This window comes from Apostichopus japonicus, chromosome 2 (assembly GCF_037975245.1).
Source record: "Apostichopus japonicus isolate 1M-3 chromosome 2, ASM3797524v1, whole genome shotgun sequence".
NCBI classification, from domain to species: Eukaryota; Metazoa; Echinodermata; class Holothuroidea; order Aspidochirotida; family Stichopodidae; genus Apostichopus; species Apostichopus japonicus.
The window spans coordinates 9499969-9527178 of NC_092562.1; the positions used below are offsets into that span (position 1 = coordinate 9499969).

General features: G+C 37.7%; 1 protein-coding gene across 1 annotated transcript in view; it reads left to right on the forward strand.

Annotated features, from left to right (window-relative positions):
* Positions 1-27210, forward strand: part of LOC139977344 (scavenger receptor cysteine-rich domain-containing protein DMBT1-like) — a 51329-nt gene that overhangs the window by 13659 nt on the left and 10460 nt on the right. The window contains exons 5-19 of the mRNA XM_071986636.1: positions 217-555; positions 1705-2031; positions 2886-3290; positions 4374-4703; positions 5175-5501; positions 6356-6760; positions 7844-8173; positions 8645-8971; positions 11313-11642; positions 12111-12437; positions 13499-13903; positions 14992-15321; positions 18449-18778; positions 24306-24626; positions 26176-26505. Coding sequence (XP_071842737.1) covers positions 217-555; positions 1705-2031; positions 2886-3290; positions 4374-4703; positions 5175-5501; positions 6356-6760; positions 7844-8173; positions 8645-8971; positions 11313-11642; positions 12111-12437; positions 13499-13903; positions 14992-15321; positions 18449-18778; positions 24306-24626; positions 26176-26505 — 5163 coding nt within the window. The remainder of the gene's footprint in view (positions 1-216; positions 556-1704; positions 2032-2885; positions 3291-4373; positions 4704-5174; positions 5502-6355; positions 6761-7843; positions 8174-8644; positions 8972-11312; positions 11643-12110; positions 12438-13498; positions 13904-14991; positions 15322-18448; positions 18779-24305; positions 24627-26175; positions 26506-27210) is intronic.

A 27210-nucleotide genomic window follows, 5' to 3' on the forward strand; every position in this document is an offset into this window, starting at 1 on the left:
AGGCTCAGAACATGAAGGGATTGTTGTTGTCATGAAGCATCAACTCATAGTCATGGTTATAAACGGTACTTAAATGTTTATAAAGAGATATTGTTAACACCCAAGATAATAAATACAGAGGATGTTGTAGCTGTTTATCTACAAGGCAGAAGCAGGTTTTTGATAATTTGCTCTGAAGTGTTACAAACACTGGCTTTATGCTGTTATATATTTCAGCTTCTGGAAGTGTGCGTTTATTGGGCGGTACAGGTCCTCAGGAGGGTCGTGTGGAGGTGTTAGTAGATAATGAGTGGGGCGCAGTCTGTGACGATGAATGGGATCTGAATGATGCTCACGTTGTTTGCAAACAGCTCGGCTTTCCGGCCGCCCTCTCAGCCGTCAGTAAAGCTCATTTTGGGATGTCACAAGATCCAGTCAATCTTGACGATGTGGACTGTAATGGAGATGAAAGTAATCTACTTGAGTGTGTGCATACAGCTAGAGATAAAGAGAACTGTCACTTTAACGAAGGAGCTGGTGTGGTTTGCCAGGCGAGGTCATCTTTTATCACTAAAGGTAGTACTAAAATCTTGTAGATTTATACTTGTTTGATATCAAGCATCATCTCCTGCCAAACTGCTGTAAAATAAATTCTTGATAACACGACCTCATGGCGACAGCAAAAAAATTTCTTTTGCATAATTTCAGTCTTGTGAGTCATTGTCTGCAATTGAAATGCAACACTGCTGATGTGATATTAATACAGAATAACATAAGATTATGAAAATCTGCTCCAATCTCTCTTGAGCAATATAGCATGTCTCTCAAAACATTGCAAAAATTAGTGCAAGAATAGACATATGCATCCGTATATAGTCAATCTTTCTTTATTTTTCACATTATTACAAAGGATGGATCATGATTGAAATGTATGCTAATAAAATCATTATTGATTGGGAAAGTTTTTAATGTGAGTTATCTAAATATGAACTATAGACCCAGAGTCATCCATCTTTCAAATATATGTCATTTATGAAGGAATTGATTTATGTTGCACGAATAAAATTTGCTTTTGATTCCACATCACATCAAGATGGAGAATGATATAAAGCAAATGTACGGAGAACTATAGCAAACTTCTCAATTTATCGTAAACTATTTTTGTAGTCTGATATTCATATTATGATTCCAGAAGAACTGTTTTACCGTATTAAGCTAATTCGTTAAGTATAACTAAATATATGTAATGCACTTCAAATATAAACTGAGGATCTATTTGAGAATGTATTGGAACAAATTGCATAATAAACTATTTTCAAGGTATGAAGGTGATGTGAATAAAAGTTTAAAGGTCATGTACTGAATAATGGCAATATTTACTATGTTAAGATACTTCCAAATCAGCCTATTCTGTTGTTCAAAAGATTGTATGAAAGTCCACACTATCAATAACTATAGCGTTGGACATAATACAATTCATGCTATGTGAGTTTAAAATGCTTGTTACTTAACTGAGCACTTTGTAACATAACAGAGTGCGTTGTGAGATCTCTGTTTGATAACTGGTTTTCTTCTGTAGAGTCTGTTGATGGAAATGAGCCACTTGTAGGTAACCAACTATAAGGTGAGCGCTGTAACATATCAAGAAGAAATGTGTGTCCAACACCGCCCCTCCCAAACACTTCCGCTATCGCCCACAAAACAAACTAATTGTTGTTTTTCCAGAGCCCATCGATGGAGATGTACGTCTGATGGAAGGTAACTCTACTTCTGGACGAGTTGAAGTTTATCTTAATGGCCAATGGGGGACTGTTTGTGATGATCTCTGGGATCTTACAGATGCTGAAGTTGTCTGTCTCCAGTTGGGGTTTGGAGGAGCATTGTCTGCCCCCAGATATGCTTTCTTTGGTTTGGGAACAGGTGAAATCCTGTTAGATAATGTGGAATGTCTTGGCAGTGAGGGTAACCTTCTTGAATGCAGCTATGAATCAAAAGCTAACTGCGGTCACCGAGAAGATGCAGGTGTTGTCTGTTATGAGCTGACAGAAGAAGGTATGATTGTAAATTCAGTATTGGTCTAGTTTGTTATGAAGACTTAGAATTGTTTCTTTTGGTTGGTAGAAATATGAAGTTTAACTAAACTTTACAGAGCTTTCAAGCATATCAATCATCTTATATTTGAAATCATTAAGTCCTTGATACTGGTATAACTATGGCAAATAGCTGTGACCAATTGACACCAATTGTAATGAACTTCATTGAATTCTACAACGAATAGTTGGTAAGTGAAAAAATGCCGAAATTGAAAGACAGTCGAAAAAGTATGTAATAACATTCACTGTCATTGTAGCTAACCAAGTATAAGTAACAAAAGTGCTGTAACATATGAAGATGGAAAGTGTGTCCTACACCACCTCTTCCCAACACCTCCTCTAGCACCCAAAACTTAAGTACTCCAATAATTGAGTTAATATCAGTTATCAGAAAATATTAAATATTTTTCTTTTATGTTGTTGAATCATGAACCATGATAGATGGATGGTACAAGACAATTTGCAAGAGTCAAGTGTACTGCAACACCATTGATGTTCTATTCGGTGGAATTTAATGGTCATTTCTAGTCAATTAAACAAAACAAGCTAAGGCCTGATATGATTCTAAAAGCTCTTTACCTACTTTTCCATGTTGTCATTAATCTGGCTTTGAAGGTTTTTTTTAAAATGTGTATCCTTTAAAATTATCAGATATTAATTAATTTATTACTTTAAAATAAAGATAACTCATCTATCATTGACGTTAATGAAGAAAAAAATTACAGCTTGTATGAGAAAAAAAAATGATGTTACACAGGTTTACACCTTTGGAAAAGTGTGCAGTCTTTAATAGCAAAATTGTTTATATTGCAGTTAATCCCACACAAGAGCCACCCTCTGGAAACTGTGAGGAACTGGCATTTCCAATGTGTGCCGATATGCCCTACAGTCTCACCCAGTATCCAAACAACTTTGGCCACCTGACACAGGCAGAGGCAAAGGAAGAAGCAAATTTAATATTTGCTCCAATAATACCACTTGGTTGCCCTGCAGCATTTTTCCAGGTCATGTGCTTACAGTTAGCTCCACCGTGTCCCAGCACAGGCATTTCTGGATATCCTTGTAGAGAATTGTGTGAAGCTGGACTGAATGAATGTATCCGAAAATTACAGTCTAATGTTAATCTGACTTTTGCCCCTGATATAGATTGCTCGTTACTCCCTTCATCGGACTCAGGTCTCTGTCTTACAGAGGATTTATTTAAATCCCCAATCGTAGGTGAGTTTGGGTCAACTATTCAATTGATGAAGGTCATCAGTTTTTGTTCCAAATTTTAGGATGCTCAAATTGTTAAACGTTTTCAAAGGCACCATCCTTAAGGTGCGGATCCTCCAAATTAATCCCAGATATTTATGTGTTTATATGTGACTTTAAATTCCTTTAATAGTGAGCCTGGGTAAAGGGCTCTGAAGTAGCAGCATTTTTCCTTGTTAAATTATGCTATAGGTGACCACTGTTTGACAGTTCAATATATTGGACTACTCAAATCAACTGTTTTTCTGTTAGCTGATGTGGATTCATTCTTCCACATCAGAACAGAGGACGACATTGTTTAATAATTGTTTTTGCCAAGTCATCTTCATCACATTGTTACTTTGAAGCACAACCATCACGAATGTCCCTTTTATGTGCCTTCTGTGGATTGGGTCTTTGCTTGCTTGCTCAGACATGGTTACAGATCGTCACCAGCAATGTACTTGCTTTCGTAAATGAACAGCATTCATCACATAACGTTTATCCAGCTACTTGAAAATTGTGATTACTTCAGTCCCAGGAGAACTGATTTGTAAATCTATGTTTATGAAGCAAGGGAAGAGAAGAAATTATGTCATGCTATAGTTAACCTGTTTTAAATGGTACTTGAGAGACGACAGAGTATCTGAACCTTTTGATGTATGTGTTACATACTGGTGAAAGTGAAATGTTTCAAGTTTTAGTAATCAAAGAACCAATAAATGTACATACATTGATGAACTCTAACATTCATCAAGAAGAAGTCTCTAAACAGTTTCTGGGGATTCTCCATCTGTCAACTATATGTGATATAAACCTAAGCTTATTCAGGCATTACTTCAATAGTTTTTCTGCTTAAAGGGATGCTAAAACCTGCTATGTAAACGAGCAGATTAATTTGAAAGATATTAAGATTATAATGTATGTTAGTGACTATATATATCTTCACAGATTTTGTGTTTACGAGTTAGTTTGTGTAAGTTACTAGCATACTAGCTCTCAATTTAATAACATTAAAAAGCAAAGACGATTATTGTAGCTACTTCATTGGTTATTATTTTTCTACAGAGGAAGGTTCCATTCGTCTTGCTGGAGGTAATGAGACAGCTGGACGTGTTGAGATCTACTTAAATGGGGAATGGGGCACTGTCTGTGATGATGCATGGGACATTGATGATGCTAATGTAGTATGCATTCAGTTAGGCTTCGCTCGGGCCCTTGAATCTCGTGGAGGTGCATCATTTGGTGAGGGAACCGGAGAAATCCATCTGGATGATGTTGGATGCAGTGGCGATGAAACTGAATTGTTGAACTGTTCTTATAGTAGCATCGACAATTGTAATCATTTTGAAGATGCTGGTGTTATCTGTTCACTCACTTCAATCGAACCTACGCCAGGTTTGGTTTTTTTTTTCATTCCTTCATGCGAGCCTACTGGCCTAAATGTTAATCCATTGTTTAAAAATTCAATCAAAATGGTACTGAATAATCTCAATATTTACTATGTTAAGATACTTCCAAATCAGCCTATTCTGTTAATCAAAAGATTTTATGAAAGTCCACACTATCAATAACCATAGCGTTGGTCATAATTAACCCACAAATACAATTCATGATATGTGAGTTTAAGATGCTTGTTACATAACTGAGTTTGAGCACTTTGTAACATAACAGAGTGCGTTGTGAGATCTCTGTTTGATAACTGGTTTTCTTCTGTAGAGTCTGCTGATGGAAATGAGCCACTTGTAGGTAACCAACTATAAGGTGAGCGCTGTAACATATCAAGAAGAAGTGTGTGTCCAACACCGCCCCCCCCCCCCCAACACTTCCGCTATCGCCCACAAAGCACACTAATTGTTGTTTTCCCAGAGCCCATCGATGGAGATGTACGTCTGATAGAAGGTAACTCTACTTCTGGACGAGTTGAGGTTTATCTTAATGGCCAATGGGGGACTGTTTGTGATGATCTCTGGGATCTTACAGATGCTGAAGTTGTCTGTCTCCAGTTGGGGTTTGGAGGAGCATTGTCTGCCCCCAGATATGCTTTCTTTGGTTTGGGAACAGGTGAAATCCTGTTAGATAATGTGGAATGTCTTGGCAGTGAGGGTAACCTTCTTGAATGCAGCTATGAATCAAAAGCTAACTGCGGTCACCGAGAAGATGCAGGTGTTGTCTGTTATGAGCTGACAGAAGAAGGTATGATTGTAAATTCAGTATTGGTCTAGTTTGTTATGAAGACTTAGAATTGTTTCTTTTGGTTGGTAGAAATATGAAGTTTAACTAAACTTTACAGAGCTTTCAAGCATATCAATCATCTTATATTTGAAATCATTAAGTCCTTGATACTGGTATAACTATGGCAAATAGCTGTGACCAATTGACACCAATTGTAATGAACTTCATTGAATTCTACAACGAATAGTTGGTAAGTGAAAAAATGCCGAAATTGAAAGACAGTCGAAAAAGTATGTAATAACATTCACTGTCATTGTAGCTAACCAAGTATAAGTAACAAAAGTGCTGTAACATATGAAGATGGAAAGTGTGTCCTACACCACCTCTTCCCAACACCTCCTCTAGCACCCAAAACTTAAGTACTCCAATAATTGAGTTAATATCAGTTATCAGAAAATATTAAATATTTTTCTTTTATGTTGTTGAATCATGAACCATGATAGATGGATGGTACAAGACAATTTGCAAGAGTCAAGTGTACTGCAACACCATTGATGTTCTATTCGGTGGAATTTAATGGTCATTTCTAGTCAATTAAACAAAACAAGCTAAGGCCTGATATGATTCTAAAAGCTCTTTACCTACTTTTCCATGTTGTCATTAATCTGGCTTTGAAGGTTTTTTTTAAAATGTGTATCCTTTAAAATTATCAGATATTAATTAATTTATTACTTTAAAATAAAGATAACTCATCTATCATTGACGTTAATGAAGAAAAAAATTACAGCTTGTATGAGAAAAAAAAATGATGTTACACAGGTTTACACCTTTGGAAAAGTGTGCAGTCTTTAATAGCAAAATTGTTTATATTGCAGTTAATCCCACACAAGAGCCACCCTCTGGAAACTGTGAGGAACTGGCATTTCCAATGTGTGCCGATATGCCCTACAGTCTCACCCAGTATCCAAACAACTTTGGCCACCTGACACAGGCAGAGGCAAAGGAAGAAGCAAATTTAATATTTGCTCCAATAATACCACTTGGTTGCCCTGCAGCATTTTTCCAGGTCATGTGCTTACAGTTAGCTCCACCGTGTCCCAGCACAGGCATTTCTGGATATCCTTGTAGAGAATTGTGTGAAGCTGGACTGAATGAATGTATCCGAAAATTACAGTCTAATGTTAATCTGACTTTTGCCCCTGATATAGATTGCTCGTTACTCCCTTCATCGGACTCAGGTCTCTGTCTTACAGAGGATTTATTTAAATCCCCAATCGTAGGTGAGTTTGGGTCAACTATTCAATTGATGAAGGTCATCAGTTTTTGTTCCAAATTTTAGGATGCTCAAATTGTTAAACGTTTTCAAAGGCACCATCCTTAAGGTGCGGATCCTCCAAATTAATCCCAGATATTTATGTGTTTATATGTGACTTTAAATTCCTTTAATAGTGAGCCTGGGTAAAGGGCTCTGAAGTAGCAGCATTTTTCCTTGTTAAATTATGCTATAGGTGACCACTGTTTGACAGTTCAATATATTGGACTACTCAAATCAACTGTTTTTCTGTTAGCTGATGTGGATTCATTCTTCCACATCAGAACAGAGGACGACATTGTTTAATAATTGTTTTTGCCAAGTCATCTTCATCACATTGTTACTTTGAAGCACAACCATCACGAATGTCCCTTTTATGTGCCTTCTGTGGATTGGGTCTTTGCTTGCTTGCTCAGACATGGTTACAGATCGTCACCAGCAATGTACTTGCTTTCGTAAATGAACAGCATTCATCACATAACGTTTATCCAGCTACTTGAAAATTGTGATTACTTCAGTCCCAGGAGAACTGATTTGTAAATCTATGTTTATGAAGCAAGGGAAGAGAAGAAATTATGTCATGCTATAGTTAACCTGTTTTAAATGGTACTTGAGAGACGACAGAGTATCTGAACCTTTTGATGTATGTGTTACATACTGGTGAAAGTGAAATGTTTCAAGTTTTAGTAATCAAAGAACCAATAAATGTACATACATTGATGAACTCTAACATTCATCAAGAAGAAGTCTCTAAACAGTTTCTGGGGATTCTCCATCTGTCAACTATATGTGATATAAACCTAAGCTTATTCAGGCATTACTTCAATAGTTTTTCTGCTTAAAGGGATGCTAAAACCTGCTATGTAAACGAGCAGATTAATTTGAAAGATATTAAGATTATAATGTATGTTAGTGACTATATATATCTTCACAGATTTTGTGTTTACGAGTTAGTTTGTGTAAGTTACTAGCATACTAGCTCTCAATTTAATAACATTAAAAAGCAAAGACGATTATTGTAGCTACTTCATTGGTTATTATTTTTCTACAGAGGAAGGTTCCATTCGTCTTGCTGGAGGTAATGAGACAGCTGGACGTGTTGAGATCTACTTAAATGGGGAATGGGGCACTGTCTGTGATGATGCATGGGACATTGATGATGCTAATGTAGTATGCATTCAGTTAGGCTTCGCTCGGGCCCTTGAATCTCGTGGAGGTGCATCATTTGGTGAGGGAACCGGAGAAATCCATCTGGATGATGTTGGATGCAGTGGCGATGAAACTGAATTGTTGAACTGTTCTTATAGTAGCATCGACAATTGTAATCATTTTGAAGATGCTGGTGTTATCTGTTCACTCACTTCAATCGAACCTACGCCAGGTTTGGTTTTTTTTTTCATTCCTTCATGCGAGCCTACTGGCCTAAATGTTAATCCATTGTTTAAAAATTCAATCAAAATGGTACTGAATAATCTCAATATTTACTATGTTAAGATACTTCCAAATCAGCCTATTCTGTTAATCAAAAGATTTTATGAAAGTCCACACTATCAATAACCATAGCGTTGGTCATAATTAACCCACAAATACAATTCATGATATGTGAGTTTAAGATGCTTGTTACATAACTGAGTTTGAGCACTTTGTAACATAACAGAGTGCGTTGTGAGATCTCTGTTTGATAACTGGTTTTCTTCTGTAGAGTCTGCTGATGGAAATGAGCCACTTGTAGGTAACCAACTATAAGGTGAGCGCTGTAACATATCAAGAAGAAGTGTGTGTCCAACACCGCCCCCCCCCCCCCAACACTTCCGCTATCGCCCACAAAGCACACTAATTGTTGTTTTCCCAGAGCCCATCGATGGAGATGTACGTCTGATAGAAGGTAACTCTACTTCTGGACGAGTTGAGGTTTATCTTAATGGCCAATGGGGGACTGTTTGTGATGATCTCTGGGATCTTACAGATGCTGAAGTTGTCTGTCTCCAGTTGGGGTTTGGAGGAGCATTGTCTGCCCCCAGATATGCTTTCTTTGGTTTGGGAACAGGTGAAATCCTGTTAGATAATGTGGAATGTCTTGGCAGTGAGGGTAACCTTCTTGAATGCAGCTATGAATCAAAAGCTAACTGCGGTCACCGAGAAGATGCAGGTGTTGTCTGTTATGAGCTGACAGAAGAAGGTATGATTGTAAATTCAGTATTGGTCTAGTTTGTTATGAAGACTTAGAATTGTTTCTTTTGGTTGGTAGAAATATGAAGTTTAACTAAACTTTACAGAGCTTTCAAGCATATCAATCATCTTATATTTGAAATCATTAAGTCCTTGATACTGGTATAACTATGGCAAATAGCTGTGACCAATTGACACCAATTGTAATGAACTTCATTGAATTCTACAACGAATAGTTGGTAAGTGAAAAAATGCCGAAATTGAAAGACAGTCGAAAAAGTATGTAATAACATTCACTGTCATTGTAGCTAACCAAGTATAAGTAACAAAAGTGCTGTAACATATGAAGATGGAAAGTGTGTCCTACACCACCTCTTCCCAACACCTCCTCTAGCACCCAAAACTTAAGTACTCCAATAATTGAGTTAATATCAGTTATCAGAAAATATTAAATATTTTTCTTTTATGTTGTTGAATCATGAACCATGATAGATGGATGGTACAAGACAATTTGCAAGAGTCAAGTGTACTGCAACACCATTGATGTTCTATTCGGTGGAATTTAATGGTCATTTCTAGTCAATTAAACAAAACAAGCTAAGGCCTGATATGATTCTAAAAGCTCTTTACCTACTTTTCCATGTTGTCATTAATCTGGCTTTGAAGGTTTTTTTTAAAATGTGTATCCTTTAAAATTATCAGATATTAATTAATTTATTACTTTAAAATAAAGATAACTCATCTATCATTGACGTTAATGAAGAAAAAAATTACAGCTTGTATGAGAAAAAAAAATGATGTTACACAGGTTTACACCTTTGGAAAAGTGTGCAGTCTTTAATAGCAAAATTGTTTATATTGCAGTTAATCCCACACAAGAGCCACCCTCTGGAAACTGTGAGGAACTGGCATTTCCAATGTGTGCCGATATGCCCTACAGTCTCACCCAGTATCCAAACAACTTTGGCCACCTGACACAGGCAGAGGCAAAGGAAGAAGCAAATTTAATATTTGCTCCAATAATACCACTTGGTTGCCCTGCAGCATTTTTCCAGGTCATGTGCTTACAGTTAGCTCCACCGTGTCCCAGCACAGGCATTTCTGGATATCCTTGTAGAGAATTGTGTGAAGCTGGACTGAATGAATGTATCCGAAAATTACAGTCTAATGTTAATCTGACTTTTGCCCCTGATATAGATTGCTCGTTACTCCCTTCATCGGACTCAGGTCTCTGTCTTACAGAGGATTTATTAAATCCCCAATCGTAGGTGAGTTTGGGTCAACTATTCAATTGATGAAGGTCATCAGTTTTTGTTCCAAATTTTAGGATGCTCAAATTGTTAAACGTTTTCAAAGGCACCATCCTTAAGGTGCGGATCCTCCAAATTAATCCCAGATATTTATGTGTTTATATGTGACTTTAAATTCCTTTAATAGTGAGCCTGGGTAAAGGGCTCTGAAGTAGCAGCATTTTTCCTTGTTAAATTATGCTATAGGTGACCACTGTTTGACAGTTCAATATATTGGACTACTCAAATCAACTGTTTTTCTGTTAGCTGATGTGGATTCATTCTTCCACATCAGAACAGAGGACGACATTGTTTAATAATTGTTTTTGCCAAGTCATCTTCATCACATTGTTACTTTGAAGCACAACCATCACGAATGTCCCTTTTATGTGCCTTCTGTGGATTGGGTCTTTGCTTGCTTGCTCAGACATGGTTACAGATCGTCACCAGCAATGTACTTGCTTTCGTAAATGAACAGCATTCATCACATAACGTTTATCCAGCTACTTGAAAATTGTGATTACTTCAGTCCCAGGAGAACTGATTTGTAAATCTATGTTTATGAAGCAAGGGAAGAGAAGAAATTATGTCATGCTATAGTTAACCTGTTTTAAATGGTACTTGAGAGACGACAGAGTATCTGAACCTTTTGATGTATGTGTTACATACTGGTGAAAGTGAAATGTTTCAAGTTTTAGTAATCAAAGAACCAATAAATGTACATACATTGATGAACTCTAACATTCATCAAGAAGAAGTCTCTAAACAGTTTCTGGGGATTCTCCATCTGTCAACTATATGTGATATAAACCTAAGCTTATTCAGGCATTACTTCAATAGTTTTTCTGCTTAAAGGGATGCTAAAACCTGCTATGTAAACGAGCAGATTAATTTGAAAGATATTAAGATTATAATGTATGTTAGTGACTATATATATCTTCACAGATTTTGTGTTTACGAGTTAGTTTGTGTAAGTTACTAGCATACTAGCTCTCAATTTAATAACATTAAAAAGCAAAGACGATTATTGTAGCTACTTCATTGGTTATTATTTTTCTACAGAGGAAGGTTCCATTCGTCTTGCTGGAGGTAATGAGACAGCTGGACGTGTTGAGATCTACTTAAATGGGGAATGGGGCACTGTCTGTGATGATGCATGGGACATTGATGATGCTAATGTAGTATGCATTCAGTTAGGCTTCGCTCGGGCCCTTGAATCTCGTGGAGGTGCATCATTTGGTGAGGGAACCGGAGAAATCCATCTGGATGATGTTGGATGCAGTGGCGATGAAACTGAATTGTTGAACTGTTCTTATAGTAGCATCGACAATTGTAATCATTTTGAAGATGCTGGTGTTATCTGTTCACTCACTTCAATCGAACCTACGCCAGGTTTGGTTTTTTTTTTCATTCCTTCATGCGAGCCTACTGGCCTAAATGTTAATCCATTGTTTAAAAATTCAATCAAAATGGTACTGAATAATCTCAATATTTACTATGTTAAGATACTTCCAAATCAGCCTATTCTGTTAATCAAAAGATTTTATGAAAGTCCACACTATCAATAACCATAGCGTTGGTCATAATTAACCCACAAATACAATTCATGATATGTGAGTTTAAGATGCTTGTTACATAACTGAGTTTGAGCACTTTGTAACATAACAGAGTGCGTTGTGAGATCTCTGTTTGATAACTGGTTTTCTTCTGTAGAGTCTGCTGATGGAAATGAGCCACTTGTAGGTAACCAACTATAAGGTGAGCGCTGTAACATATCAAGAAGAAGTGTGTGTCCAACACCGCCCCCCCCCCAACACTTCCGCTATCGCCCACAAAGCACACTAATTGTTGTTTTCCCAGAGCCCATCGATGGAGATGTACGTCTGATAGAAGGTAACTCTACTTCTGGACGAGTTGAGGTTTATCTTAATGGCCAATGGGGGACTGTTTGTGATGATCTCTGGGATCTTACAGATGCTGAAGTTGTCTGTCTCCAGTTGGGGTTTGGAGGAGCATTGTCTGCCCCCAGATATGCTTTCTTTGGTTTGGGAACAGGTGAAATCCTGTTAGATAATGTGGAATGTCTTGGCAGTGAGGGTAACCTTCTTGAATGCAGCTATGAATCAAAAGCTAACTGCGGTCATCGAGAAGATGCAGGTGTTGTCTGTTATGAGCTGACAGAAGAAGGTATGATTGTAAATTCAGTATTGGTCTAGTCTGTTATGAAGACCTAGAAATAGAAAGACATCTGTTGTAAACGTAGTGGACATATATCAGTCAATCGTATGCTGTGATTTTGATTTTTTTTACCTGCTACTAAACATGAATTGTTTCTTTTGGTTGGTTGAAATAGGAAGTTTAACTAAACTTTACAGAGCTTTCATGCATATCAATTATGTTAAATTTGAATTCATTAAGTCCTTGATTCTGGTATAACTATGGCAAATAGCTGTGCTATGTAGTAAACAAATTATTGTGGGCACCAATTGTAATGAACTTCATTGAATTCTACAACGAATAGTTGGTAAGTGAAAAAATGCCGACATTGTAAGACAGTTGAAAAAGTATGTAATAACATTCACTGTCATTGTAGGTAACCAAGTATAAGTATAAGTTAAAGAGAAACTTATTTGAAACAACTGGTCAGTTGGTAAGCATGACTATAACTCTTCTCTCAACAGCATACAATACTTGTCAGTGATAAAGCTACTATTCTTAGTGAAATGCACTGGTTAAAAGTTCCTTATGTCACAATAAAAGCAATAAGAGCAGAGAGTTAACACAGGCAATAATTTCTAAAACTGAGTTAATATCAGTTATCAGAAAATATTGAATAGTTTCCTTTCATGGTGTTGAATCATAAACCATGATAGATGGCTGTTACAAGACACTTTGCAACAGTCAATTGAACTGAAACACCATTGATGTTCTATTTGGTGGAATTTAATGGTCATTTTTAGTCAATGAAACAAAACAAGCTTAGGCCTGGTATGAGTCTTAGAGCTCTGTACCTACTTTTGCATGTTGTCATTATTCTGGCATTGAAGGGTTTTTCAAAATTTGTATCCTTTAAAATAATCAGATACTAATTTATTTATTACTTTAATATAAAGATAACTCATGTATCATAGACGTTAGTAAAGAAAATAAATCAACATCACAGCTTGTAAGTTAAAAAAAGGATGTTACACATTTTTACACCTTTGGAAAAGTGTGCAGTCTTTAATAGCAATTTTTTTATATTGCAGTTAATCCCACACAAGAGCCACCATCTGGAAACTGCGAGGAACTGGCATTTCCAATGTGTGCAGATATGCCCTACAGTCTCACCCAGTATCCAAACACCTTTGGCCATCTGACACAGGCAGAGGCAAAGGAAGAAGCAAAATTAATATTTGCTCCAATAATACCTCTTGGTTGCCCTGCAGCATTTTTCCAGGTCATGTGCTTACAGTTAGCTCCACCGTGTCCCAGCACAGGCATTTCTGGATATCCTTGTAGAGAATTGTGTGAAGCTGGACTGAATGAATGTATCCAAAAATTGGAGTCGAATCTTAATCTGACTTTTGCTCCTGATATAGATTGTTCGTTACTCCCTTCATCGGATTCAGGTCTCTGTCTAACAGAGGATTTATTTAAATCCCCAATCGTAGGTGAGTTTGGTTCAACTATTCAATTGATAAAGGTCATCAGTTTTTGTTCCAAATTTTAGGATGCACAAATTGTTAAACGTTTTCAAAGGCACCATCCTTAAGGTGCGGATCCTCCAAATTAATCCCAGATATTTATGTGTTTATATGTGACTTTAAGTTCCTTTAATAGTGAGCTTGGGTAAAGGGCTCTGAAGTAAAAGCATTTATCCTTGTTAAATTATGCTCATCGGTGACCACTGTTTGACAGTTCAGTATATTGGACTACCCAAAACAACTGTATTTCTGTTAGCTGATGTGGATTCATTCTTCCACATCAGAACAGAGGAATGAAATTGTGTAATAAATATTGTTTGCCAATGTCATCCTCATCACCTTCTTACTCTGAAGCACAGCCAGCAAGAATGTTCCTTCTATGTCCCTCCTATGAATTGGGTCTTTGCTTGCTTGCTCAGACATGATTACAGATCGTCACCAGCAATGTACTTGCTTTTGTAAATGAACAACATTCATTACAAAACGTTTATCCAACTACTTGGAAATGGGGATAAGTTCAGTCCCAGGAGACCTGATTTGTAAATCTATGTTTATGTAGCAAGGGTAGAGAAGAAATTATTTCATACTATGATTGACCTGTTTTAAATGGTAGTTGAGAGACGACAGAGTATCTGAACCTTTTGATGTATGTGTTACATACTGGTGAAAGTGCAATGTTTCAAGTTTCAGATAATTGAGTGAATAATTACTGAATGTATGAACATACAATAATGATCTCTAACACTCATCAAGAAGAAGTCTCTAAACATTTTCTGGGGATTCTCCATCTGTCAACTATATGTGGTATAAACCTGAGCTTATTAAGGAATTACTTCAATAGTTTGTTTGTTTAAAGGGATGCTAAAACCTGCTGTGTAAACGAGCAGATTAAAGATATTAAGATAATAATATATGTTAGTGACAATATCTTCAAAGGTTTTGTGTTTACGAGTTAGTCTGTGTAAGTTACTAGCATATTAGTTCTTACATTAAGGAAATTAGAACGCAAAGACTGTTATTGTAGCAAATCTTCATTGGTCATTATTTCTCTACAGAAGAAGGTTCCATTCGTCTTGCTGGAGGGAATGAAACAGCTGGACGTGTTGAGATCTACGTAAATGGAGAATGGGGCACTGTCTGTGATGATGCATGGGACATTAATGATGCTAATGTAGTTTGCAATCAGTTAGGCTTCGTTCGAGCCCTTGAATCTCGTGGAGGTGCCGCATTTGGTGAGGGAACCGGAGAAATCCATCTGGATGATGTTGGATGCGGTGGCGAAGAAACTGAATTGTTGAGTTGTTATCATAGTAGCATCGACAATTGTAATCATGGGGAAGATGCTGGTGTTATCTGTCAATTCACTTCAGACGAACCTCCGCGAGGTATGTTTTTTTATTCCTTCATGAAGGCCTGCTGGCCTAAATGTAAATGCATTGTTTGAAATATTCAATCAAAAAGCATGTTCCTTAAATTACTTTATAACAACCAGTTTTCATTAGCTAATGATCTCTGTGTTAGACTACGTAGTCCATATGTAAGGGATGTTCCACCTTTTGAGTTTGATTGGATTTTATAATACTCAGTGTCCCTACAAGAGGAAGACAGATGAACACATAAAAATATAAGAAACTGTAGCTTGCTAAGTACACTATAGAGTAAATTATATTTGAACACAAGATTTCAACAGCAACAGATTCACATATATCTGAAAAGTCCAATATGTTCAGCATAAATTATGAATATTGAATATTTATTCTTACATGTGTAGAAAAGGATTAATTTTCGACCGATAATCGGTTAGACAATCGGATCGGGCCGGTTATCAGACAATCGGTAAATAATCGGCATCGGCAAAATCCATTGCGCTACCGATTATTTGGAACCGATTATTACATTTCAAATAAAGGATTGTACTTTGCCTCGCTTTTGATTCCCTAAAACCACAGCGGGAAAAGAATGTAGGTCATTCGATTCAACGCTATTTAAAGCCGGGAAGGTGTGCTCATCTACAGTGTAATTGTATCGCAAGTTCTTAACGCGAGATTGTACTAATGCTCTTGGATGTACTAGCCAGTCATACAGTATACCCGCGGTAAGCTCAGGGGGACGACGTTATTATTTTTTCACTTCGCTTCTTGCATCTAACAAACCCTCCTGTTATCATGTTTAACGATTGATAAGAAAGATTAATTGTCTCGACTAAATATAAAAGCCAAATCAATATACATTTGAACCACCTTGGCCGTTTCACCGTAGGTGAAAACTGGAAAGTGAAAACAATAACATTAGGCTTTGTTCATTTTGAGTTCTACGTACATTCGGATAGTCTGGCTGAAGAACAGTTGAGTTTCATAACTGTTCAGTTTGAAAATGCGACAAAGATTTTACAAATGGATATAAAATGATGAAATCAAGGCGCCAGTTACTCAGAAAAATCGCTTAACATTTTTGGCGACAGTCCTCAGTAGTTCTACTGCATTACATATTTTGTGATTAGGCAAGGATTCTTACGCATATTTTTGCGAAAAACCCGAAGCAACTTTTCTCCCTGACCAAATGTACCATACTTGGTAAAACAACCCCTCACAGTAGTAACTAAACTTCTTACCGCAACAGACTAAAAGCAAGTCTGATTTCCAGCGACACTTGCGACAAAGTCGATGGGACTTTAGTGTGTGATTTCTCCCACATGTAGTTAAGTCAATGGAGAGGAGAAGCACCATTGACTTACCCGTGTATGATCTTTTGAATCAACGTTCGATCGGAAGTTTTACCTCTCAGACGGTAATCATTGAAAACTTGAAGCAAACATTCGGGATTGTTTTATTTTTCATAACAATATAAAACTGTTAGCAACTGCTTATCCACTTAAGAGCCTGTGTAAGAATATGTGTAAAGGTAAGTTGGCCTGAAGTTTCGATCCTGCTAGGATCGAATTGTCAGGCCAACTTACTTTTGCACATTATTTTTATATCAGATTATATATTTCGATATCAGCTAACGAAATAACGAATATTTTATTTACGTGCGATATACTTTTCACTTTATTTACGTTGGATTTGCAACACAGATAATGGTTTGAAAACTTTTAATAGCAGTTGTAGAAGCTGTCCCTAACTTTTTTTTTTTCATTTCGTTAGCCAATGGCTACTATTTTTTCCCCTTCTGTAGTCACTGCCAATAACTGTGTTGTGTGTATAACTCCTCGTTATAAACGTACAGCCCCCCCCCCCCATGTATGTATTATAGTGTTCTTGACTTACTCCATCTTACTGTGAAATGTTAAGTCGTTCATTTACATCTTTGATTGTATTGGCCTAGAACTTGATAATCATGCATAACACTAAGTCATACTTTAGGCCAGTTCCACGAAAATGATGAAATAATCGGTAATCGGCATCGGCCGATTGTCACAGAAATTAATCGGTTATCGTAAATCCGATTGTCATATAATTGGTCGAATTAAAGAGGAAGGAATGATTGAACTTACAGTTTTGCTTCTACGCAATGGCTACTCTCTCAATCACACAAACACATGTATACGCAAACAAATCCTTACACAATATAAACGCACAGAGGTTAAAATAAATGAAAGTCTAAATCACCCCAAATTAGATTCACTGTTCTGTTCTGTAGGCACAGTCACGCAGGGTATAATCCCATGCTAGGTTCCCCCAAAGTTCCAGACTCGATGTTTATCCAAAAGAACTTGGAAATGTAAGCAGTTCCACAGGTTATATATATAGTTGAGTAAAGTTAGTGTCCTTTTGAGAGAGCCTCCAATTAGAACAGTTGCATGATCAGCTAGTGTTTTAAATGGTAAACAGTAATAAATCTCCTAATGTAATGACAGGTAGTGAATATAGTATTGATGGGATCCTTTCGTAGCAGAGAGCAAGGCTTCTGTGTACACTCCTGTTGGACTGTTTGAGGTACAGTCCAAGATTAACAATTAAATTATATACAGATATATCCAACTTCTACACTTCTACCCAGGCAAAACTTAATGGCCCCCCGTTAGTTTCCGGACTCATTAGTTTCCTCTTCTGAAAACGTGTTTTTGCTCCCCTAAAAATTGTTGATTTCCTCATGAGTTCCCCGAATAATATTTTAAGGGGAGGGAATAATTGGGTTCCGGAAACTAATGGGCCCCTAACTAAATAGAAGAGTCCATCAGCAGTATTTGGTGAAGATGAATAGAATAGGGAGGATGAAAGGTTAATATGTGATAGATGAGGATTATAGGTTAGTGATGGTCCCTGTACAATGGATTGGTATGAGTTATTGGAATGTTGGTGGTGAGGGTGACATTTCCTCTCTGGGTGGTGACATCTATTACTAACTAAATCCTCCAGGGTTTGGGTTTAACAATCTGTGGAATGACTAGCAAATTATTCAGAATATTTTTGTTAAGTTCTCACGGCAAACAAATTGGTTAATAGGATATCATTAGAATTAAAGATAGACTATTGGTGTAACAAATCTTGATTGTTCATTATTTTTCTACAGAGGAAGGTTCCATTCGTCTTGCTGGAGGTAATGAGACAGCTGGGCGCGTTGAGATCTACCTATATGGAGAATGGGGCACAGTCTGTGATGATGGATGGGACATTAATGATGCTAATGTAGTCTGCAGGCAGTTAGGCTTTGACCGAGCCCTAAAGTATCGTGACAGTGCGGCATTTGGCGAGGGATCCGGCGAAATCCATCTGGATGATGTTGGTTGCAATGGCGATGAAACTGAACTGTTGAGCTGTTCTTATAATAGCATCGAAAATTGTAATCATCGGGAAGATGCTGGTGTTATCTGTATAGAAACTTTAGATAGACTTACACCAGGTATGGTTTGTTCATTCTTTCATGAAGGCCTGTAGACCCTCATTCCATTGTTTAAGAATTCAGTAAAAACATGTTCCTTTAAGTTCATATTTAACAACAGAGCACCCTTGGATGACATTTTAACACCATTTCTCCTTGACAAAGTTGTTTCAGATTATAAACATGTCACTTTGATATCACCATATGATTGTTCTTCACTTTGAGTTTTGTGTTTCATCTGAGGAGTAGGCCTAGTGATCTGAGTATATTCAGTTGATAAAGTTGATAAACCACAGCTGTTTAAAGGGTAATTTTTCCAAAATTAAAAGTGGTATCTAAATACCACCTCGGCAGATGGAGTGGTTTGTATTGGTCTGCAATATATCAAAGTTGATTTTGTGCTTCAAATTATCCTTTAATGTAGGTTTGTTTGTCAGTCAGCTATTCTCATTCCAGTGCAATATATTTTACTCTGTTTTGATAATGCTGAATAAATAAGAGGGATGTGGGATCATTTGATATCCTTTGGGCTCTTTCACAAATTACTTCATACTGATTAAGCCTCTGTATCATACAAACTCAACTATGACAATATAACAGACCACAACTCTGCCCACAGTTAAGACACAAGGGTTATTTGCTGCTCTCACACTACTGTAACTCCCACAGGTATTGTAGCCCTTCTTCTCTAGCTTACCTTAAACCAAGTATCGTGCAACCCTCCCCAAGCTCTGAAATTATTTTCAAAACTAAACATAAGACACCTACCCATCTTATAACGAGCTGACTACCCAGGTGTAACTAAACTATAGTAAATCTGAAGTATCTGGTGAGCATGAATAGAAGAAATGGAGGATGAAAGGTAAATATGTAAGAGATGAGGATTAAATTATTCCTAAAACATAAATGTTACCTGCCTTGGTTTGCAACATACAGAGCATATCTCCATTTCTTTATCATTCATTGTTACAACCACAATTTTTTTCAGGAAATCTCTCTTAGTAACAGCAGTTACTACAGGTCCATTTTTCATTCCCGCCTTAAGCTTTTCCCATAACCTCCTCACTTTTATGTGGCTAGCCTATGTTAGTCAAGCACATTTTTTTAAATGTTCCTTTTTTTTAAATGTTATTTTCTCTTTTGACATAATTACAGTAACAACACGTCCATGTTTTACTCCCTACGTTAGCTTTTCCCATAGTTGTCCTCAATTGTAGGTGTCAAGCCTACATCAAGCCTACAAATTAGATTTCTCTTTTTGCTTAATTTCTCTTTTTGCTTAATTTCTCTTTTAACTACAAAAACTGGAAGCTATATATAAGTGCTATTATAAGGCTGTATTCTCCACATCCCCCTGGCTGCAAAACTATTTTGCCCATTTCAAAACGTCCAAAGCCTCCTCTATCCTCGGCAAAGGATTAGCATCCATATGAGTCTTGTTGTTATTGAGCTCGATGGTCAAAGCACAACCTCAGCTTTCCATTTTTCTTCCGGACGAGTACAACAGGTGAAGCAAAAGAGCTGATCAACTCCTGTATGACTTTCTGCTTTGGTAGCTTCTGTAGGTGTTCTCTCACCTCTTGCCGTTCATGTGGTTGTGAATTGTGTGTTAAATCTTATCACAAAACCCCACATCCAATTCACTGGTGCTGAAGACTCCTTTATGCATGGATAGCATTGTATACTTGTTAGATAATTAATAAATAACTATAATGTAATAATAACACAAGACAGGTTATTCCAGTTGTTGAGGCTCTGTATTCAATAGTAATAATGTGTATATATTACTATAGTAGAACAATCTGTTATATAAGCTCATTTACTGTTAAATCCATATATGGGCGTAGATAGGCTAGGATGGTGGCTGGGATCACGGTAGGTATGTAACCCCCAGGTAGGACTGGCAGTGGTTGGTCTAAACTGCAGGTTGCAGTACAATATGTTACAAGCATCACTAGCACAGTCTTCCTTTCCGGCTCTGTGATGTCTGGACCAAAATCAATATCTGGTAAAACTTTGTCATATCACTGGGTTTCACCGGGTTATTAAGGTCTCAGAACAGCAACTGGTGTTCTGAGTTGTAGCATCACAAGGAGATACACATCACAAGATACACATCATATCTCAATATTTGAGATAGAATTCTACCATTTTCTGACACTTTCACCATTGTAGGGCATATGAAGACACCATTCTATAGGTGGACACTCAGTTTTCATGCTGCTCTTTGAGGCTCTCATAAGGATCTGCGACACTGCTGGCTACACTGTGCATTTGACTACCCCAGCTGTCCTTCTTGGCAACAGTACCGGTTCCTTACCACCAATCCTCACCTCGTAGATTCTTCCCTCCTCGTCCCTGAGAGCCTGCCACTTTCTCCTGATATAGGCCAAGACATGAACCCACTTATCTCCTTGGGAGAGAAGCTGCTGCAAATAATCTTTCCGAGGTGAGTTATTCAATATTTCGCGTAGCTGCTAGAAGACGTTGGACCCCAGGAGTCCAGGAACTGTCGCCTTACGCTTAGCCATTGGCATACCAACAAGATCCCTGGTTGCAAGAAACCCAGCATAAACACTTTTCCCAAGAGATGTCACAGGCAGTTTTGCAAAGCCAACATATGGTACGTCCAGCCCTATAATTCTTCTGAAAGGCAATTTTGGTAGGAAAAGGATTCTGTAATAGTTGAGACTTGTGAACCAGTATCAATCAGACATCTTGTGGGGAAATTATCTACAAGTAGGATCACCTCTGGGCATCAGTAATGAGCCAGTTATCAAATTTGAGATACCCGCTGTGCGATTCTTTACGACAGGTGGAGCTAGTTTAAATTCGCAGCTGGCTGGGTGGAAACTGGGCCTAGCTGTTTTCTCTTCATCTCCGGGTAGTTTCTCTTTATGTGGTCCGGTGAGTTGCACATGAAGCAGAGCCCGCTTGGAGGATGTTGTTGTCTTTCTCCAGAGACAAATTCTTAACAACTACTTTATCTGTTCCTGTTGAGCCTTAATTGTCTTGATTGCTCCTTCACTATGGTTTCTGTAGAGTTATCGTCAGCTGTCAGTTTCTCAGTTGCAACGATTCTTGGTTATGGGTGAGTCTTGGTTGAGTGCCCATACCATGCAAGTGTTGATTCCTGGCATCGAAGGAGCTTAACTTGGTATTCTACAGGTTATAACTCCTAAGCTCTCTACACTGCACAGTAAGTGTTATGGTGATTGGTCATGCCTCAATCTGTATTGTTTCACGTGTTAGCAATTTCCCTCCTGGTATCTGTCAACTCTGTTCACCACTCACTCAGTCCCATGACTGTGAAGTCGTCGGGAGACAAGACGGTTGATGCTGACATCGTCCTCCATTCAGATCTGTTAGCAGCAGTGGCGAGCAGGTCTGGCATGTCCAAGCCGGTCCAGATCTTCACGTTGTCGAACCAGTTTCTCCTCTGACGTCCACGTCTGCGACCGCCCTCCACAGTGCCCTGGAGTATTACCTTGGAGAGGCTGTCATGCCTTGTGACGTGGCCAAACCACGCCTGTTTCAGGCGTTTAACTGTTGACAGGAGTGGTTCATATGGGCCCACCAGGTCTGCGACCGTTTCTCGAACATAGTCGTTGGTCTTACGGTCGGTGTATAAGATGCAGAGCAGTTTTCTCAGGCATTTGATCTTGAAAGCCTGGATTCGCCTCTCGATCGCTTTCAGCCAGAAGAATCCATGTCTTGCAACCGTAGAGAAAGATGGAAACGACAAGTGACTTGTAGAGCCTGAATTTGATGGAGAAGTTGAGGTTACTCTTCCAGATCACTTTAGCCTGGTCATTGCTGCTGTAGTTGAGGCAATTAAAATCCTGATCTCTTTTGCAGAGGTGCCATCCTTGGTCAGAGTCACTCCCAGGTATTTGAAGCTGGATACTTCATCTAAAGCCTTGTTGTTCATAGTGATATGAGCATTGATGTTGTTCCTGCTGTTCACTAGGATCTTTGATTTCTCTGTGCTGATTTCCATGGCAAATTTGCCAGCTGTTGTAGCTAGTTTGTTGGTGAGGTCTTGGAGCTCCTTAATGTTGCCTCCCATCAGTTCTATATCATCAGCAAATAAAGATTGCAGATTAGCAGTCCACCAATGGAGATAGAGGTATGGTGGTCTTGGAGAGTTTCCTGCATAATTCTTTCGAGGAATAAGTTGAAAAGAACTGGAGAAAGTGGACAACCCTGTGCAACACCAACAGTGTCTGGAAGAACTTTCCCAGCTGGTTGTTCAGAAGAACTGCACTGCTAGAGTGACTGTACAGTGAATGGATGACTTGAACGAGTCCTTCCTCGATGTTGAATTCTCTGAGGACATGCCAAAGGCCATCATGCCAGACTCTGTCGAAGGCCACCTTGAAATCGATGAAGTTGTGGCAGAGGTCGCGCTTCACTTGAGGCTTTAATTTGGCTATTATAATTTAATTATTCTTGAAGCCTGATTAGAAATTTACTTAGCTGTCAATGTTCTCTGTGGTTTGAATTCCATCAAAATGCTGATAACTGTTTTGAAGAATTTGTAATTACTCTCTGTAGATTAATAATTTGAAACATTATAAAAGATAATGAAAAAGACATTCAGTTCAATGGGCATGTTGACATCATTCACTCTGCTGTTTACTAACTGCATTTTAAATATATTGTCAAATTTAAAAACTTATCTTTGTGATACAAGCTTCTGTTATGGTATGGCTTCAATAAAAAATATTGAAAGTTGTCAGTACTTTTCATAAGCACCCTCCATTGACCATCAGGAGTTCCAGTTGGTCTCTGCTGTGGTGACATTTCTGTTTTACACCCTAACACAGATTAAACTGTGGTGCCATGAATAACTTACATTTGCAAGCATAAATGGTCTCTGCTGTGGTTTGCCATAAACAGAGCATTTGTCACATAAATTCATCATGCTTTGTTATTCTGCTGTCGGTGTTGATGTAACAGCAATTTCTTCAGGAAATCTCTCTCAGTAACAGCAGTAACTACATGTCCAGTTTTTTTTCCCGACATAAGCTTTTCCCATAGTGTCCTCAGATGTATGTGGCAAGCCTACATCAATCAATCAAATTGATTAAATTTTTGTTTCTTTTTGTCTGCAAACACAACAAGCAATATTTAAGGGCTATTTGTTATCTCAGATAAGGGACCAGTTTGCTGAAACAGAAAAGCTAGTACAAAAATAGATTAATTTGAATAGAAAATGCTGTCCACTGAGTACTGATAATTGAAAAAAATGTTTCTTTGTTTTCCACTTCATCATTCACAAAGTAGTTGTGTCATTAGTAGCTACCAAATGGTAACGTCCTAAACATTTATCAAATTGTATCTTGAGATTCATCTTAATGGGGGACATCCACATAACAGAGGAGTTGATATAGTACATGAACAATCTGTCTCGCTTCTGTATCTTGAGATTCCTCTCAATGGGGGAAATTTACATAAAAGAATATTTGTTATTAAACTTGTACAATCTTTCTTCATCCTTTGAAAATGTTAAAGTGGTTACTAGATATTTTGCTTTCCAATTCAGATGAAGGGGCAGTTCGTCTCAATGGAGGAAACGAAACAGCTGGTCGAGTTGAGATTTATCGTAACGGAGAGTGGGGCACAGTGTGTGATGATTACTGGGACATCAGCGATGCTGCAGTGGTATGTCGTCAGTTGGGATTCCCAGGAGTCATTTCAGCTCCTGGTGGTGCTACATTTGGTGAAGGCTCTGGGGAGATTCACATGGACGACGTAGCATGCGCTGGTGATGAAAGCAACCTTTTAAGCTGCGGACACTCATCAATAGACAATTGTGGTCATGGTGAAGATGCAGGTGTAATTTGTAGTACTTCACTACTTGGAGGTTAGCTAATCTTCATGTGAAGCCATTGGATCTATTTCATGGTTTTTCATCTCTCTTTTAACAATATCATGTGATAAATATTTATGTTAACTCAGGTAATGCACTGAACAGTAAGTGTAAAGGTCATTCATTATGCCTAAATCATTCTTTCATGTGTTAGCATTTACCTCCTGGTGTCTGTCAACTCTGTTCATGCAAAACTTGATTATTTGATAATATTGGCGTAACAGAGAAGAGAGAGATCTCAAAGTGATATTGCTGGTAGACAATGTAAAGACTTTTATTGAGGAGAAAAGTATTCCACACTGATAGCTGAAAGACCCATTTTATTATTCTGACCCTCACTCATGGTACAGATAATTCAGTTTGTATAAATCTATTTTGATTGGCTTAAACTCTTACTTTATAGTTCAGGAAGTGGATCGCAGTGCGGCATCATCAGGGTAGCTGTTTGTAGCTATACTTGAGGCTTTACGTTTACTATTATAATTGATTTATTCTTGAAGCCTGATTAGAAATTTACTTAGCTGTCAATGTTTTCTGTAGTTATTATTATTTGAAACATTATAAAAGATAATGAAAAGACATAGTCTTATTCAGTTCAATGGGCATGATGACAACATGCACTCTGCTGTTTGCTAACTGCATTTTAAAGAATATTACCAAATTTAGAAACAAATCTTTGTGATACAAACTGCTAACAGGATATTGTTTTTATCCCCCCAAAATTGAATGTTTTCAGCACTTCTCATCCGCAACCTCCATTGGCCATCAGGAGATCCAGTTGGTCTGTGCTGTGGTGACATTTCTGTTTTACACCCTAACACAGATTAAACCGTGGTGCCATTGATAAATGTTACATTTGCAAGCTTAAATGGTCTCTGCTGTGGTTTGCAACATGCAGAGCATTTATCACATTTGTTCATCATGCTTTGTTATTCTGCTGTCGGTGTTGATACAACAGCAATTTCTTCAGGAAATCTCTCTCAGTAACAGCAGAAACTACATGTCTATCTTTCATTCCCAAAATTAGCTTTTCCTATAGTGTCCTCACATTTATAAGGCAAGCCTACACCAATGAATCATATTTTTGTTATATTCTCTCTTTTGACTGCAAACACATGAAACAATATTTAAGGGCTATTGTTATCTCAGATAAAGGACCAGTTTGCTGAAACAGAGTGGCTAGTAAAGAAATATATTTATTTGAATAGAGAATGCTGTCCACTGAGTTAACTGACATTGAGAAACAAATGTTTCATTTGTTTTACATTTCATCATCCACATAGTAGTTGTTTGAGTAGTAGCTACAAATGATAACGTCCTAAATATTTATCAAATGGTATCTTGAGATTCATCTTAATGAGGAAAATCCACATAACAGAGGAGTTGTAATAGTACATAAACAATCTGTCTCGCTTCTGTATCTTGAGATTCCTCTAAATGGGGAAGTTTACATAAAAGAAGAGCTGTTATTAAACTTGTAAAATCTCTCTTTATCCTTTGAAAATGTAAAATTGGTTACTAGACATTTTGCTTTCCAATTCAGGTGAAGGGGCAGTTCGTCTCAATGGAGGAAACGAAACAGCTGGTCGAGTTGAGATTTATCGTAACGGAGAGTGGGGCACAGTGTGTGATGATCACTGGGACATCAGCGATGCTGCAGTGGTATGTCGTCAGTTGGGATTCCCAGGAGTTATTTCAGCTCCTCGTAGTGCTTCATTTGGTGAAGGCTCTGGGAATATTCACATGGACGACGTAGCATGCACTGGTGATGAAAGCAACCTTTTAAGCTGCGGACACGTAGAAATAGACAATTGTGTTCATGGTGAAGATGCAGGTGTAGTTTGTAGTACTGTACTACCTGCATCTCCTACAGGTGAGCTTATCTTCAAGTGAAGCCTATAGGATCTCTTTTTATGCCTTTTCATCTTTCTTTAACAATTATAATATGATAAACATAAATGTTAACTCAGGTAGTACACTGCACAGTAAGTGTTATGGTCATTTGTCATGCCTCAATCTGTATTCTTTCATATGTTAGCAATTTACCTCCTGATTTCTGTCAACTCTGTCATGCAAAACTTCATTATTTGATAATATTGGCATAACAGAGAAAAGAGATCTCAAATTATATTGAAGAAAAAAGTATTCAACACTGATACCTGAAAGACCCATTTCATTATCCTGGCTGATCCAGTTGATCTCTGGAGTGGTGACATTTTATTCACACCTTGACACAGATCAAACTGAAGTGCCATGAATTGATATAACATATGTAAGCATAATATTTACTGCTCTGTGTGTTGCAATTGTTTCCTTATCACCGTTCAAAGCAAACATATTTTGCCGCTTCCACTTTTGCTTACATCCTTACACTGATATGACTGAAGTGCAATGAATAAATGTGACATTTGCAAACATAAATGTTCTCTGCTGTGGGTTGAAATGAACATAGCATTTTGCATAAAACTGGCTGACTAAACAGAGTACTGCTGGGTTGTGGTTGTAAACTTTGTATGTTCTCAAGTTTGCTATCGTCTACCACATGTTGTATTAACTTGTCAGATTGGTGTGGAGGGGT